The following is an 18,346-nucleotide window of genomic DNA, read 5'->3' as shown; positions in this document are numbered from 1 at the left end:
TCAGTCTGACTGAATGACACAAGACAACTTTCAGGTAGTTTGAAAATTTTCAAATATGTACTTTCTAATTAACTGTATTTAATGCAGTTTTTAAATCTGTAGGATGTTCTGGTCAAAATCACAATCTTTCTTTTAGTAATCATCTTAAATAATGCCTGTCAGCATTTCTTCTCGGTCGATGAAGGCTTGGAGGAGCAAAAAATTTTTGTAATAGGTGATCAAGTAGGCTAGAATCTCACTAACACTTCAGTGCAACAATCTAAAACATAGGTACCAAGAAGGTATTAGTGAACATTTAACTAAAAAATACTTGTACCTTATTTGAACATAAGATAGTCGAGATAAAGATGATTGAACATAGAGAGTATTTCTTTGAGCTAACGTTCGTTCATGTTTTGCATTCTGAAATGTTATGCCACGCCAATGCTGGACAAGCGATGGTTTTGTTTCGTGATATGGAAGGCACTCGATTCCTAAATCTGGATGAAAGTCTGTAAGTTGACAAGGAAAAAGAATAAATTAATAATGCAGGAGGGCTGGAGGACAGACATTGACAAAGATGGATTTTAAAGGTACGATCGCATGAAAACTGGAATAGTGGTGTCACCAATTATTTTTTAGCATTTGCCAAAATCTAGAATAAATGAATTGAAAAAGAATAGAATTATTTTTGGAGATCATTGATGAGTTACCCTGCATTCTCATTCAAAAAATATGAAAAATTAGCATTACTGCTCACTTATACTTAGACTCCAAAACATTGTATTCGTTACCAAACAGAGGGAAAATTTATTTACCTATTGCCGTAATATTTCATAGTCTTAAAGTCTCAGGAATATATACCTACTAATTTTTACATTTTCTTACATGAATTGACACACGGTCAAAAGTGCAATAAATTTTCAATGGTAATTACATTTTTCTTCATACATTCAATTTGTCCCATGTACCTGAAAACACTAAAAACAAAACTAGAAACACTACTATTACTGTTATTGGTTTATCATTCATCATTTGTAATTTGATACAATTTTAAGTGCCATAGAGCACGCTTTGGTTATTTCAATGTTCTGATAAAAAGAGCACGCTTTGGTTATTTCAATGTTCTGATAAAAAGACAAACTATTTACCGCAAACTCCGGATCCCAGTTGTCGACTTGCCCAGTCGCATTCTGTTATCGAGAGCTCTGTTCCTCGACATTTGGGCTCCTCCAGAAGCAATCTTGATTTGGTAACTCCGGGTAGCCGGTCAATCCAGTTCCAGAAGTTGCCTCCTTGAAACCCCATTTGCCGGCAAATAGTCTCCATGTCTGACCGGGTCCAACTGAGGAAAAAGAGGGCTTTGTTAGTTTGGGCTAGCCAACTGAAGCGAAAGAAATGTAATTTAGAGTAAAAAATCAGGGGATACCATTTGCTTTTGAAGTGGAGGGGGGCGAGGATTGGTAAAGGGTAAAAGCAACAAGGTTGGAGAAAAGTCGGAGGAAATACTAAATCTATCCAAGTGGGTTATATCTGTGTAAAACCTCCTCTCAAGAAGTGAACAAGTTGAGCTGTGCTTTACCTGGGTTCATACCTGCATTTGTTTGAGCACATATCAATTCAATAGGAGCCATGGTTTGAGAAGTACTAATTTTCACCACTGAAACGAAACTCATCGACGGCGCAAGTCTGCAATCACATATCTCGTTTGTGGTGTCTGAAAATCTCCGCCTCTATGTTATTTTTTTAAAGGAGAACAAATCGACATCATTCCTTGAAGTTTATACAGAATTTTCGTCGCACAGAGAAGAAAAATCATGGCCGTTTTAAAGAATTGCCGTTGAGTAGTTTTCCGTTTAAAAACTTAAGTATGATAGGAAGTCTGTAACTTCGCAAACCGAGTTATGTGATTGCCGACTTACACCGTCGTTATGTAAAAGCCACTAGCGATTCATGTTGCTCACACATTACATTGCTTGGACACATGCGATCATGTAACTACAACTAGTGACCTCACGGTCAGGATTGAAATCTTCCTGCATCGTATTCTGACCTTAACAGTATAGTCCTAATTAATCAGAATACAATGGATTTATTTGACCATAAAATGTCTATGCTCTTAAGTAGGTATGTGGGATGTAAATAATACAGCCAGCTGTGGCATGATTATAAGGGAAAAAATGAAACTACACTTGATCGATGAACAACATTTTTGGCTGGTCTGAACATCACATTTAAAAACGTAACCAATGAAAAGAACGATAAATTCTGTTTTTCAGATGTTTGCTATATAAATGAAGATGCAACAATGTTAACACCCTTGATATCACATATCACACATTATTATAAATCAATAAAGAAGTACGCGCCGAATATAAGAAAGAAAAACCGTTTGCTTAGTTTTCGTCACGTTATCATCTGTTTACAAATTCAACCATGTGCGTGCCCGCGTGCTGCGCATGCGCATGAGCGCTGCGCAATTCATGAATGAACTGTTCAAAACAAAACGGACCAATGAAAGACCAAGGATTCGTCATTGTACGCATCGTAGTACTATGCGTAGTATTTTGTAGTAAGCGTTGCCAAATCGAACTAGCAAATGGCCTAAAAGCTTCGAGGCCGTGAAACATGATAATGTACTCGGAATTTCGAAATAGGAATTTTGCATTTTCTCATCTCACACGCTATGCTGGCACGCAGAAGAGCTAACCCCTCGGAAGATACAGGGTTTTTTGTCGAAATCTAAAAATTGATTTCTAAAAAATAAAACTAACCAACTCTTTTCTTAGATATTTTCGGCACTTCTTCTTCACTCATTCAAGAATGTTGAGAGAAAATTTCCAAGAGATGTTTTCTTCAGTTTTCTTTTCGACTGAATCGGCGATTTTTAAACGGTGCAATGGAGATGCTCATTTCTCTACTTTATTCGTCGATTTCATCGCAAAAAATTCCCAGTTTTTACATTCTTTCCTCCTACTCTGGGGCAACTTTGAAAAAAAAAGCTACTTTTTTAATACTCGAGTAGCACATGAAACAGATTCCAATAAATTGCAATGGAAATGTCGCATGTGTGAGGAATTTGCGATTTGACTATTGATTCTTATGTAAAAGTTCGCGAGAGACACGATGGTGCCACTGGTTTTCTCTGAAATCAACTCCCAAGCTCAAAAAAGCTCTCAAGTTAAGGTCAAAGTGGAGAGAATATCCCACGCTATCTTGAGAGTCCACGTCTACATCAAGACAAACTCTCCATGTGAAGATAGGGAGCAAATACATTAGCAGGGTTGCCGTGTTTTCATTTTGGAGTCCCCAAATAAAGCGGCAGTCCTGTCGATGTATTTGCTCCCTATCTTTGCATGGAGAGAGTTTGTCTTGATGTAGACGCGGACTTTCGAGATAGCGTGGGATATCCCCTCCATTTTGGCCTCAACTTGAGAGCTTTTTTTGAGCTTGGGAGTTGATTTCAGAGAAAACCAGTGGCAACATCGTGTTTCTAGCGAACTTTTGCATAAGAATTAATAGTCAAATCGCAAATTCCTCACACATGCAACATCTCCATTACATGGTAAAATTAATGATGTTCTTTGCCGTGATAGCGAAGAGAGCCGTAAGTGCAAAAATGAAGTTTTGAGAAAACGGGCTCAGCAGCTTCTGACAAGAACATTTCATTGAAAGAAGCCTCCGTTCTTTGTCAAATTGCCACTAATCGTCCGGAAGACTCCTAGAAATCGTATGGATGATTAAAAATCGACTGATTTTATTTCCATTACATAAAAAGGGTATTTTTCATTTTCATGCTAGGTTATTGTTGGGGCAAGACAGCCTTAAGTGCTATCTTCTGCATGCTTTCGTGGTTGCGTTTTGGACGCACAACAAACACATTTGCAGGTTAGAAATTGGCAGAAGAGGGCGGCACTTTACTGGAAAGCACTGTTTTCATTGGCTCTCATGCACCTACGGCTCACGGTTCGTTTCAGAGGGAGGTAAATAAAATAGTGTTGCCCACTCAAAATTCCTTCGGGATCTTGAAGTAGGATGCATACACAGTCATTTAAGCCTAAAATGAAAATATTCTGTCGAGCTCTTCGAAAATAAAATCGATTTTTGTGTTTTTGGCGCTAAAATGGCCTTCAAAAACGATCAATGATTCAATTCCGATGGGTTGTGCATATGCAAAATGGTACATGTATGATGAAATCTACGTATTTTTGGACCAGGAATCGATTGAGCAGGGTCCCGAATCGGTTCGAAGCTTCATTGACCGAAAAATGGGCCTTTTTTGGGATTTTAGGGATATTTTGGGCCCATTTTTTCCCAATTTTGGCGTGAGAAAACCTGTGCCGTCATGGGTATTGATTATTAGGTACTTTCGGGCGAGAAATCGAATGCGCTTGGTCCCGAGTCACTCCGGGGCTTCCTAATCCAAGAATACGCTGTAGGCCCAGGTGGAGCTCCGGAAGAGCTTTGAAAATATTTTTTGTCTTTTATGTTCAAACTGGATGCTGAAATTGGCCTTTCTTTGACTTTAAAATGAGACTCCTGAATAAGTAACAAGAAACTTTTCTATAATTTGATGACCTTTGGCCTCCTTCAGCCAGTCCACTGTGTAAGCTCCTGCATGAAAGCACGATGCATATCTCAGATCTGATCATGCGCTGTGAAGAATGATATCAGTGCGCACGCATGCTGATCTGCACTGATTGACGGGTTCACACACATACACATCAATTTCTCTTTTTCAAAGACCTTCTGACGAGAAATCGTATGCGCTTTATGAAGAGACGGTATAAATTTGGACTCGAAAAATGAACTCCTCTTGTGGATTTATAATATTTATATGCAGAATAACTATTTTCCCTCCTTTTTCGGTCAAACAAATAATCTTAACCCAACCAAGCCGAGAAAAATTTTTCGGCCTAAGAAGCCCCGGAGTGACTCGGGACCAAGCGCATTCGATTTCTCGCCCGAAATTACCTAATAATCAATACCCATGACGGCACAGGTTTTCTCACGCCAAAATTGGGAAAAAATGGGCCCAAAACATCCCTAAAATCCCAAAAAAGGCCCATTTTTCGGTCAATGAAGCTTCGAACCGATTCGGGACCCTGCTCAATCGATTCCTGGTCCAAAAATACGTAGATTTCATCATACATGTACCATTTTGCATATGCACAACCCATCGGAATTGAATCATTGATCGTTTTTGAAGGCCATTTTAGCGCCAAAAACACAAAAATCGATTTTATTTTCGAAGAGCTCGACAGAATATTTTCATTTTAGGCTTAAATGACTGTGTATGCATCCTACTTCAAGATCCCGAAGGAATTTTGAGTGGGCAACACTATTTTATTTACCTCCCTCTGAAACGAACCGTGGGCTGTCTTGAAAAAAACTATGTCATTTTTTGTGCACTTGCGGCTTTTTCATAGGTCTCGTTTTCATTAAATTAGGATAAATTTTGCTGTTTTAGTTGTCTCCGTAATTTCATCTAGATGAGTTTAGACGAATTTTGAAGAAAACTCGATTTCGAAAATTTTGCACTTACGGCTCTCTTCGCTATCACGGCAGTTCTATCGGAGTGTCGCGTAGGTTGCCTTTTCACTATTTGAAGGAGCGCTTTTTCTTGAAATGAATTGCAAGAAAATTGAATAAGTTGCAAATTGCCAACCTTCCTCACACATGATACTCATTTAATTAAAATCGTTGAAAGGTTGTTTTTTTCCACCGAATGATGTAAAAATATTGCAACTGCACGGAGGAAACACGAAAAATTCGATTTTATTTCATTAAATTGCAAATTTTTTTCAATATCTGTGTGCACCGTCCTACTTGGGTGGCTGCGTTTTTTATTTTTCTCCTCGGCCTTCTTTTTTCGGACTAAAAAAATGTTTTTAGACGGAAACTTATATAATTAAATAACGTACTTGCGAGAGTTGGTGCAAACTGATCTCCATTCGCCATTGTGGAAAATCTGCAACCTGCCAGCGAGGATTGAGGGTCCGTCAACGAGTCTGACTTGCGGCAAATCGTCGACCCCGGCAGGTTCCCTGCTGCTCGTCAAAATGATCGGCTCGTACTCCGTTCCCTGAAACACGATGAAACTCCGTCAAAAATCGCATTCAAATATTAGTCGAGAATCTAAAGCCAAGCGTCCAGTGAAAGATGACTAGAACAATAAAGTGCACTTCATCAAGTGGATACTTTATTCCAGGCTTGGACTGGCCATAGGGCCAATCTGCCATTGGCAGATACGCCCCCTTGGCGCGCCGAAAACGCGCCCCTCTGACAGATAGCAAAATAAGAGGAGAAAAAAATTACGACCTAGAAAATATGCGGAAAATGTCTTAAATGAACAGAAGAAGAGAGTTAGGAGTAAAGAAAGTGCTTTTACACATGATAGTGGTGAACAGAGGTCCAAGAACTACTTTCTGAAGCGTAAACACATTTCTGTGAAATGTTCACCTTTTTGTTTGACATACAGGCGCTTTATCATACCCCTCCTTCATTCGCTACGTGGAACTCCCTTAGAGGTGATGGTCGGTTCGATTTTTAGACATAAGCACCCTTTATAGACCTCTCGAGAGATCTTTGAACAAATTTCTTCCTATTCAAAATGAATATTGATTTGGACATACCGTAGCATATCTCGGGCAAACTTAACCTTAATTTGAAGTGAAATCGCGATACAACTATTCGCGCAAGATGGATGTCCAAATTGCATATGAAAAATGTAAGACGCGATGGCGTGAGCCGTGAATGCTCTGCTCTATGCTACTCGTTCGAAGCACCATTACGAATAAGACAAACGCAAACAAACACAATATGGAAATAAAGCGAGGAAAATGAACGATAACGACGGCGCAGAGATACAACTATTCGTACTTGATGGACGTCCGTGCTGCGTCTGAAAAATTGAAGGCGCGATGACGCGAAGCGTGAGCTCTCAATGCTCTGCTTTATGCTGTCAATGAGGTGCCACTCAGATTCGATAGAAAAGTTAAAAAAGAGGCCCGAACACATCTCTCTTATACCTTCGGCTGAGTTACTCACGTAGTGCTTGAAGCACAATTACGAATAAGACAAACGGAAACAAACACAATATAGCGGGAGGGAAAAGATGCGCATTTACGACGGCGCAGAGATACAACTATTCGTACTTAATGGACGTCAGTGCAGCATCCGAAAAATTGAAGGCGCGATGATGCGAAGCGTGAGCTCTCAATGCTCTGCTATTTGCTGTCCATGAGGTGTCGCTCAGATTCGCGGGAGAATAGTTAAAAAAGAGGCCCGAATACGTCTTTCCTGTCTTCAGCTGTGTTGATACTCGTTCTTTCTTCTTCTTTCAGATTCTTGTCTGATTTTTTTTTAACGATGGATTTGCAGACCCACGTCTAAAGCTCGTGTAAACCGCAGCTTTGGCTCGGTTCTTTTGGAAATAATGGTGTTTCGATGCGTATAGTGGCTTTGATTTTTTTATGTTTTTTTTTAATTTCAGAAGTCTGTCGGTTACTTCAAAACGATCAATTTTGCAATGTTTACTCTGTACGATAAATAAACTTTGAACCTGAAAATAACGTAAACTTGTGCTGCTTTGCCAACATTTTCTGAGCCCCTCTCCACGTAGGAGATGCCCTACCAGGAAATATCACATCACGCCTCTCACCTTTAATGGTTTTTTTCTCGATATAACAGAAATGTCACGTGACTCCTTCATTCGCCTTACCCCTATTTGAGCAGAGTTTCACTGTGTCAGCTGTGAGCTTTGCTACACATTATTTTCTCCTTGATATTACAAGGGGAATGTGCACTAAGTTTCAGGATTGAGAAAATTCAGAGCCGTTGAGAATGGGTACGAAGTAAGTGAACGTATAGAGTTAAGCCTACGACAACATCACACGATTGAAAAATTAGCTTTGTCTTGAAAACCTTGTACTGAAAGTTGATCAAAACAACGTGGAATACTGGACTTTTGCGTTTGGAATGACACCTAGTCACGCGATGACACGGCGAAATGAAGAACTCGGATCAAAACTTGGATCGGTGCTTAAACTGGAACTTTCACTTCAATGGATTTTTGGACGGTTGCGTGTCCGGTGTCCACGCCCATTTTCTCGCAGACGATATTAATGATAATCAAGTCATCGTGATCATCAATCAGGCAATGAAAAACAACTCTAATTTTGTATTTAAATCAAACTTCCCTTGCATCAACAATTCATTGAATTTTGCTTTGTGGCTGATGTTTGGTGAGTATATTCTTTTTCGGAAGTGATGGAATAATCGCTTGTAGTGTCTCTTTTCTCTAAATTTCACGAGCACGCCAAATCTTTGCGGAATGCAATTTGTTTTAGAGATTCATTCATGAGCATAATCCAAAAAGCGTGGGTGTGGCTGAATTTTTGGAGAATTCTCCGATCTCGAGGTATATAACCGTTGAAATGGTCTTGCTTAGACAAGTGTGTTAAAATCCGCATACGGGTTTGAGTGACATTAGAATCATCCAGACTAATTGAAAAATTCAGAATTTCCTGCATAGCACACTAGAACACGTGACCACGCAAATAAATTAAGGGATACCTCGTCGTGAGCGAAAACACGACGGAATATAAGCTACCAAATAAAAAAGATCAGCATTTTCCATCATATAAGTAGAAGTCATTTTATATTACTAGATCCACCACTATTAGATGTATTCAAATTGAAATGCTTTCTAGAAAGCTTGACGAAAGAAATGCTTGTTGATTGAGTATATATACTGTGGAGAATGACATTGAAGGTAACTAATCGTGCTTCTGTGCGATTCTTTGCGTCACGCGAAAATGAAGGAGTTTTTTCGCCTTGCTCTGCCTACTCTGCGTCACATCGACTTGACAGACAAGTGGAAGACTCAGTCACGTAATAAAACCCGATTAGAAGATAGATACACGTTAACGAGGGGATCTAAACTAATACGTCCCTCGACTAAGTTTTTGAACCTCTCGTTACACGCACCTATTTATTGCTGTACAGCTCCCGATTCTTCCCCACGCAGGAGCGATAAACCAGTGGCAAGTAATTGAAGAACTCGGCGCTGAGGACACGACCGATCATATTCTACCGAGAACAAAAGAATAAAAAACAACGGGATTGGTCCGGAAAATGACCCGACCAATCAGCGTTGCCAGATTTTACAAGAAAAAACGAAGAGTAACTATTCGATGACCTAGGATTGGTTCATACAATTGCGATCGAATCGCATTCTTTTGAAGCGACTGTCATCCACGAACTCTATTCTAGAGTAATTAAAAATAGACATATAATGATAGAGTTCAAGCTAGTTCTCCTGTAACACGAAAAATTAATCTCTCTCTTTAGAAGGGAAGTAAGTTTTATTTCGTTTTTTTTTCTTCCCACACACATTTAGAGCGTCACTGCAAAACTGCTATAGCATTGAAACATCAAACTCGCTGAAAATGAATTTAGATGGAGTTAAGAGGAATGTTCGGTTTACTATGTTCTTAAAAAAAAGACCCCTCTCCTCCGAAAAAAAAAACCAAAACCAAAAACCTTTTATTCAGAGCTTGATTTACCAAATCAAGTAGGCTTAGCCCTTGAGAACAAGTAGTTCCGTCCCTCGCACCATCTGATGTTGGGAAAAGCAACGAAGAACACAGACGATAAATAAAACCCGTTCCTGTTCACTGGCAAAAACTTAAATGCTCCTTCATTTCGGTGGCTATGCAATTTAAGCCACTTCGACGTCGAAATATTTGTATCATAAGTTCAACTTCTAGTCTAGCGTTTGACGACTGCGGAATTAAGAGCGAGCTAATAGTAAGAGGAATTAAATCGGTAGAAAAAGCTTTGCGGTCAGGATATAAGTACAGAAAAAAATCCTTAGTCAAGAATGTGAGAAATACCGATTTTAGAATAGATCAGGAGGGGGGGGGGGGCATCCATTCAAAAGCCAAAAATATTAACAACAAAACGCAAAAACATTATACATCATTATTTATACTTTTGGTTTCTGTGACTCTTTTGTTTTTTTTTTTTTGCTTTGAGAGTTTTTCATGAAAATTAAAAATATAAAGACAAATACCTGACATTTTATTTATTTCTCTATTCTTTCTGTTTAGTAAGTGTTGTCTCTAGGCGATTCCGGTGTGTTTCACACCGCGGTGTAGTGCCGCGGAGTCTGTTTTTAGTCGAGGTCGGCCCATTCATTTTTTCTCAAGTAAATTTAGTGAGCTTAGCTCAATATACGAACTTTATTTATTATTTTTTCAATCGTTTTGTTATCAAAACGAAAATTTAGAAAATTTTCAGATTTGTTTATTATTTTTCCGGCCAAACCTACGTAACATCTTTTAACTGGCAGAGCCCTACCATCATATCGAGCCGAACTAGCTCTTGTGAGATACACGAAACCTTTATGAGGTTGGTGACAGTCGATTAAAGTTTGGTATCTGTTTGCAGATTTTTTATAGACAAAAAAAAGAAGTGTTGTCTCTGTAAGCATAGGTTCACTTTTCTGGGTGAGAATAGAGTGATTGGGTAGGCTGTAAAGTTAGGGTTGGCATCACTGCGCATGCGTATCCTCATGGATGAACCTATAAAAAAAGGTAGTTGCCCGGGCCCCGGGTGCGTACGCCAGAAGATAGATTGACCTCGCACTTGACTCGGGGCTCAACTTGAGAAATCCGGAGCACCCGCAGGGGGCACAGGTAGGAGCCGAATAATTTGTACACCCCCTCCCCTCAACCCCCCATCCCCCCACCCCGCCCACGGCCCTGTTGGAACCATCCTCCGTATCCTCCCCCGAGACGCTTCAACCTTAACAACGGGTTATCCACGCTACTTTCCATCCTTTGTTCCGTCGGACAGAGTCAATGCCCAAGATACTCTGTTTCACTGATATAAATATTAATTTATTTTATTTACCTCACCCATACTGTCATGCTAAGGAAGAACGCCGTATGGACATTCAAGAGTTGCCAAGTTTCCTTCAATAAAATGCTCATTTTTGAGGAAAGTTAAGAATATTTTTCCTTGAAATTTTTAGAACTTTTTGGTGGAGCTGCGAGCAAAATTATCTAAAAAATTGGACGAAAAATGTTCATAAGTTTGACTGGAAATTCGTGTTTTATGAAAGGAAATTTGGCAACGCCCGAAGGCTCATACGGCGTTTTTCCTTAGCACGGTAGCATAGGTATAGGTATAGTAAGGTGTAGCATCGAGGTGACTCGACCTAACGCTCTAATTTTTTCCGAAGCAAATGGCAATTTCAAGGAAAATCCATCAAGAAATTATTAAAGATCTGAGTGCGTTCACTGCACTCTTCTTTTATCTCGAGCTTGTTACTAATTTCAAGAAAAAGTACTTTTTCATTAAAGTACGGTTGGGACGCAAAATTCAGTGAAGAAATGACTCCACATTCAGCTGAACCTATTCAAAATTGGACGTATTTCTACCAAACAGACCTATGTGGAGGTGAGAAATATGGGGTATGCTCGTTAGTTCTCTGGCCATAAGAGTGAATGAGAATATTAAAGCGGCAGTGACGTCAGCGGCAATGAAAAAGCCTCCGCGTCACGTCGTCGTCTTCGTCGGGGGGCATTAACTCATGAGCCCTGTCCACAAGGCTCTCTTGCCATGCCCGCGGCTCATGAGTTCCGCACTCAGTTGCACATAGGTCTCTTTGATAGAATGCAATATCCCGCTTTGCCAATTCTTCAAAAGGAACCACGCCCACTGACCACATTGCTTCTTATCCAGATTTCTAGAGCACACCCCATATTTCTCACCTCCACATAGGTCTGTTTCGTAGAAATACGTCCAATTGTTGGGTAAATTGTAAGATATATACTTGTATATATCATGTCAATATCAGGATTGAGTTTTCCATCATAACGAGGTCATACTGACTCATAATGGTATATCGTACTGATATCTGCCAAAAAAATCCCAAAATAATTTCATTCTGATCGGTGGCAATTCTTGAATAATGTTAACACTGTTTTTGCTCAATTTAAATGTATGTAAAACAATCGCTCCTTGCTGCGGCAGCTAAACGCGGCGCATTTTTCATGAATGGGGCGAGTGAAGCGCGTATTTTACGAGTGGTCCCTTATTTTGACACCGTCCCAAGTTGGGCAGTTTCCGGTCTGAAACCACTTCCGGTCTCGGTCGTGGATCGTGTGTCTCGTTCCAGTTTATTAATCCAGACGCAATCATGAAAGTCGAGGGAACGGAAGAAGGGGTGAGTTGCATCCACTATCACACGCCCTTTTCCCCCTTCATTTTTCCACCTCATTTTGAGGTTATGTTACTCGGTTTTTTTTTTCATCTTGAGGCGGATCCCGTGGCTCAACAAAAACCGAATCGGAGGCACCGCGATGATGCAACGACCGTGTTGGACGGTCGACCTACTTCGTAACTTTTGTCACTTTTGTCACATCGTTGCCCGCCCGACAAAAGAGCGTATACGCATTTTCGCGTGAGCTTTGTTGTTCATATCACTACATGCTCTCCAAGGCTCACCTGGAAATAGAGATACGCCGTTATGTCAGAGGAGCGACGGCATGATCGCGCCCTGCTTTGACGCTTGCTGCCGCATGCCATTCAAACAATAATGCATAATCATCCTTCGTCCTTATTTTAGTGGGCTCCCTGCGATCGCTGTCGCCAGCGAAATTGTCTCATTTTGGCTCAATAATCTACTACAATCAAGATAATCCCATTTAGATATTTTAAAAAAACCACAACCATACTAGAAAACATAGACAAAAAAGTCCTTCAATTGTGGAAACTTTCACCTCCTTTCTAAGGGCTAATGTAACATTACTTCTTGTTGGATGTCCAGCTAGTCGCCAGGACAAGCATGCGGAAAGACGAATGTGCTGATTGAGGTACTACATTACTCATTACAGGTCCCATACCCATACCAAAAGGATAGAAAATAAAAATTTTACGCGTTTCTAAAAATCAGACAAGTAGGTAGGAAGGATTCGTTTTGATTTGTGACAGATTTTGAGTTTTACTACGATTATTTGATTGGAACCGCATCCACGTCGGAAAGTGAATATTTGTCTTCAGTTTTATTACATGTAGAGTAAAAGCAGTTGTCAAAAATTTAGACTGAAACGGTATATAAAAATCGTTGGGGATACGATCAATGCTGGGTACATTCTGTTGCTCAAACCTCAGACGCCTCATTTTGAACACGCCGCACTTGCGAGAGCTCGCTGTTCTTACATTAATCTCAATCCTGAAATTGCTCAGTTTTTAAATAATTAAGGCACAGGAGACATAATTAAGGACAAACGCCCCAAAGACATAGCTTTCCAGATTTTTCATTAGTATGCACGCCATTCAGTCGAGAAATTCATGCTTGACGCGAGGCTTATGATTTGAAGAGGACGCTCCAGTTGTGATTCTTAAGCTGTGAGTTTCGAGAAAACTGTAATTTTGGGCCAAGTCCCATGGCTTTATTTTTCGTGGGTGTGCGAGAAGGAAGAGGTAAGAAAAAATGAAAGAAGGGGGGGGGGGGGCTGCAGTCAGAGATTTGTGGGGAAGAGCCAGAGGTGTGCGATGTCACGAAGTCACGGAGCTTTCCCTGTTGGCGGCTGTTGGCGGCTGTTGGCCGGGGTGATGCGCTTTGCGGCACGTCAAAAAAAAACCGAGCCACGAAGCCCATTGCTCATCGTCAATGCTGAACAATCAACGCCAACAAATTGGGCCGCGCTCCGGCTCCGGCGCTGCAGAGACAGAGGGAAGTGGCGTTGCCAGGCCTGCAACTGCATCCTTGCACTTGAACTCGTGACGAACTTTAAGAAAATACGGACTGCATTTTGCTATTTGGAACTGTAAATTCTGGCCCAGTTTAAAAACAACGTATATGCCATTAGTTTCCCTGAGCACATACGTTTTTTTTCAGATGTGCCAGAATTTATAGTTCCAAATTGCAAAATTCAGTCCATATAATCCTATGTCCAGCGGGCTGATTACTGAAATTGATAGACAAATCGATAGAGGAAGGTGACGTAGGGAGTATGGAGCGGTCCTATTGGTTCAAATGGGTGGTTCCTATAGACTAAAGGAGAAAGTGATGGACTAACTGTAGGGTCCCTCGTGGGTTGCCTTTAGTTTATCTTCGTTCATTGCAACCACCCGCTTCCACCAATGGAATCCCTCCATATCCCTCTTGTCCTCTTTGTATATAGCTTTGTCTATCAATTTAAAAAATCGGCCCCCTGTTGGGCTGCAAAAATGCGAGGAATTGTTTCCTTCCGAACTTTTGGATGTTTCGCACTCCAGGCAATTAGGAATCACCGGCAATTTAAATGATATTGGAGATACATAAAAAAAAAAAAAAATTCTGATTATTTTTTTGTCTTTCATTGGAATGGATGTTCCTCTGTAAATGCGTGGAAGCAGTTGACACATTCGTCCCAACGTACAGTGAAATACAAGACCTTAGGTGGGTTCCGATATGGGACAGGCAACTAAAGTAACTCCGCGACAAAGCGTTGAGTATCACGGCAAAGTGAAGGTGCTACAAACCGAGAGCGTGCTTTTAAAAGGGCATTCCCGATCAAACTTTCATCATATCAATGTGTGTAATTGCGATGTTTTGAGATAACACGTAAACTGCTTGCGAATTACCGGCAATGATTGCTTGTTGCTTAAAAGAGATGCAACAGTTCGCGAAAGAATGGAAATTTAGAGGGAGAAAACTCCCGGGAAATTATAGAAAATGAGTGGATCTGTATGAAATAATTCAAGACGATACTAAGAATTTCATGAAAACGGCTGAAACCCCTTCTCCATCTGTCCAAATTTGATCCAAAATCTCGCAGTCTCTGCAACTTCGGCAGAAAACACAGGACCGTAAAATTGGAGTTCATCATACAGCCTTCTTTCAGTACTTGAATTCATGAATTTTCGATGGATTCGGAAAAGTAGGCACGCTAACTACTTAACCACACTCGATAAATTCCAGACTTCCAAAATTTAATTTTGAGAGCTTAAAAACGCACTGACGACAATACAATATTCTGTTGTTTGCCCTGACAGTCAAAGAGGCGCCGATGAGTTTATGGTTATTTTTCATTTTTTACTACAATTTGACAACATGGCCCGTGGTTCCGTAATCTGGACACCAGCGAAGTGATAAATGTTTTCTCATTTACGTAGTTTTTTTCTATCGCGAAGGGCAGCTATTAGCCCCAATAATCGTCGCGGTGGCTTCAATAGTTGCCGTGTCAACACTAACGGTTCTTCCGTTTTTAATCTACGGTTATACGTATTTTCGTAGTCGATTTTTAACACTTTTCACGACGACCGCGGCTTTCTTGCGGTTGTTGCCTGCCTATGATAAAAACGGCGGAAGGTATAGATACTCGTCCAATTCGGGACGGATTTAACAGGGGCTATTGGCGAGGGGGGGATGTCACTTCCCCGGAATTCTATTTGTACCCCTTCCAAGAAATGTAAGGGCTTTTGCTACATAAGCGCGCGACTTATCTTCCACCTTTGATCGCGTTATTCAATCAATTTTTGGGTAAGAGCAGCTCAAAATTGTTCCTGAGACGCCTCAATTTTTCAAAATTTACCCAAGGAGAGTCCCTCCCCCCCATCTGGGACCTCTTCTGGAGCTAGGAAAAACTTTCGAACCCTCCTTCGGAACTGGAGAGCGGTACCCTGAACGGGGCATCTTTCATTTGACCCTCCCCCCTCCTGGATGAGGTGTCCCAGAGCGACAGAATTTCATGAAAAATAAAATCTTGAAATTTTTCGTGAAATATTTCATGCAATTTATAACAGATATTGAAAAGTGTCGGCTCCTTTTCATGTTTCGTAAAATGTAAAAATTGTGACTTTCTTCTATTTTTGTGTGTTTTAGTGCGGGTTGCATACTCTAGCCCCTGAAAAATATGATATATTTCACTGAAATTTCCAATCTTTCATTTCTTTCTTACTTTTCATGCCACCCTGAGGTGTCCTTCTAGCCACTCACAAAAAATTTCTAGTTCTTTCTTTTTTTGTAAAATTTGTAAGCTTGGAAGATTCAGCACCCCTGACGAGATTCAGGCGGGCGATGGAGCTCACAACGATGAATGGGGATCAGTATATCAGTCAATCTAAGTGAAGCAGCAACTCCGCATTTCGGAGTTGATCGATGACTGCGCTTTATCGAATTATCGACCCGATATTCAACATCTGTCAATTATTGAAACCGCATTATACCCCCCCCCCCCCCCCATTTCGATGACGTTCTCGTAAGAATTTTCAAGTCACTCATCGGTACATTCCTCCGCAGAGTGCTCGATGAGAAGGCAGGTACGATTCCTAATTTATATTTGGACGTATCTCTGCCAAACGGGACTATGTGCATTATGACGTGAGCCCTGTTATGCATACATTCTTATGAGTCTCAGGGCTCATGTCTTAATGCACATACTTCAGTTTGGCAGAAATAGTCCAAGTAAGCTTTGCTCTTTCCGTGTGTTTCAAAAATGATGTTAGGTCTAAGTTGCATTTAGAGACAGAAAACATCCAAGACTTGGCATCGATCGAATAGTTACGATCAAAGCGATATGGATCGATGAGACAGAACTTTCGGGAATTGAACGTTTTTTCTCGGCAGGAGCATTCATTTCAATCAACTCGTGATTGATAAATAGAACGCCAAGAGTTCGTTAAAATTAGACAATTAGTTGGAAAAATTGATGCATTTTAGCTTTATTAATCATCCTTTGTCTAAGACCAGCGATAATCCCCTTGAAGTTAATTTCAAATTATCTGTGGGTGAATGCGTAACTTCAAATGTGACGTTGTAAGTCTCCGCTCATGTTTTTTTCTTCTACAGGAAAACTGAACGATAGTTTTTCTTAAGCTTTTCTTTGAATTTACCTCAATCGGTCAATGTTATGTACATGCGCATTTCTCAGCTTTAGCTATTGATACAGGAGGTCATTACTGCAAGACACCACGACTTTGACCACTATGAGATGGATTACTACTCACGCCTGGGATTATTCACTTGTCATACACATTTGATGAGCCGAGAAACACACAGGAAAGCTCGGAGACTTAAACGCAGCATAAAAAAGTAAACCATATCATGACGTGCACAAGTTGGCGACTGAGTTTTGTCCATTTGAGTGTATCTAAAACAATCTATATTTCTGCCTCATTTGAAATTGATTGATTTTAGGGTATTTCAATGGAGAGTTGCCAACTTGCAAAAATCGCCATTGACAAACAGTCTATGTTAGTAGTGAGTTAAAACAGCCAAAGCAATCGAAGCGGTCAAAACCATCAAAACTGCTGTCGAGTATACTAATCTAATCGTATGTTCTTCGCAGGAAATTAGGAATTACCGGAAATTTGCAATCTATGCGTGTTGAAAAGAACATTTTTAAAACAAATAAAAATGAATGAAACAAAAAACGAAGTACCTACTGATGATATTATGCTTGAAATGGAAGTCAAATTTTTCCTCTCTTAAATTCATCGTAAAAGCTAGCACAATTGCACGTACGCATGAAGAAATGAGCGATCTTCGTTAGCTTTGGTTCCAGCAACTAAACCAACTGCGTGGCAAAGCGGAGAGTATCACAGGAGATCAAAGGCGCTCTAAGCTGAGATCGTGTGCTTTTGAAATTCTTCTCCTTTGGCTCAGTCGTGCTGGTCCCAGAATCGTGTTTTTATGCTTGATTCTTGTAGACCAGCTAACACACACATCATTGCACACATTCACATTGCATCATTGTTCGCATTGTGAACATCTGTCTAAACAGCAACTTTTTACGTTCAATATTAACCGGGATATCGCCCTTTGAAAAGTCGAGCTTTTGACGTTATCCACCGCGGTAATGACTTGCACCCTTGGTTCCTTCCACCTTGCTTTCATCCGAGTTTCACGTTGAGCAACCGGTGCAAATGTGCGTCGCGCCGACTGATGAAAGAAAGGTGGAAGAAACCAAAAATGTCAATACCGCGGTGGATGACGCCAAAAACTCGACTTTCCAAAGGGCGATATCTCTGTTAATATTGAACGTAGAAAGTTGCGGTTTGGACAATATTATTATTCTTAGCCAATCTACAAGATTCAAGCATCAAAACACGATTCCGTGACCAGCGCAACTGATCCATTTGATGCAGAGTACGCATGTCGCTTACTGTTTGCCTGCTAAATTCATGATGTGATCATTGAACAATTCGTCAGAACAATACTCAAACTGGACCTCTTTTGGTTACAAATACAACACGTCGTTCACCGGTCATCGCCGGACCAAGATTAGTGTTGACTCCGAAAGAGCTCTTACACGTGAGAAGCCATTAGTGCGGGGGCTCGAGAATATTTGTTGTGGAGTCGGCCGGA

The 18,346-nt window shown here is 40.5% G+C and overlaps 1 protein-coding gene across 4 annotated transcripts in view; it reads right to left on the bottom strand.

Annotated features, from left to right (window-relative positions):
- The window catches only part of bark (C-type lectin domain-containing protein bark beetle), a 176,270-nt gene that overhangs the window by 35,484 nt on the left and 122,440 nt on the right, over positions 1–18,346 (bottom strand). For all 4 annotated transcript variants that reach the window (XM_072298993.1, XM_072298994.1, XM_072298990.1 and 1 more), the window contains 3 exons: positions 5,904–6,064; positions 1,131–1,324; positions 317–491 (listed from right to left, as the gene is read on the bottom strand). In XM_072298993.1, coding sequence (XP_072155094.1) covers positions 317–491; positions 1,131–1,308 — 353 coding nt within the window. In that variant the 5' untranslated portion in view covers positions 1,309–1,324; positions 5,904–6,064. The remainder of the gene's footprint in view (positions 1–316; positions 492–1,130; positions 1,325–5,903; positions 6,065–18,346) is intronic.

Source organism: Bemisia tabaci, chromosome 3 (assembly GCF_918797505.1).
Source record: "Bemisia tabaci chromosome 3, PGI_BMITA_v3".
Classification (NCBI taxonomy): Eukaryota; Metazoa; Arthropoda; class Insecta; order Hemiptera; family Aleyrodidae; genus Bemisia; species Bemisia tabaci.
This window is presented reverse-complemented; position numbering and strand designations above follow the sequence as displayed.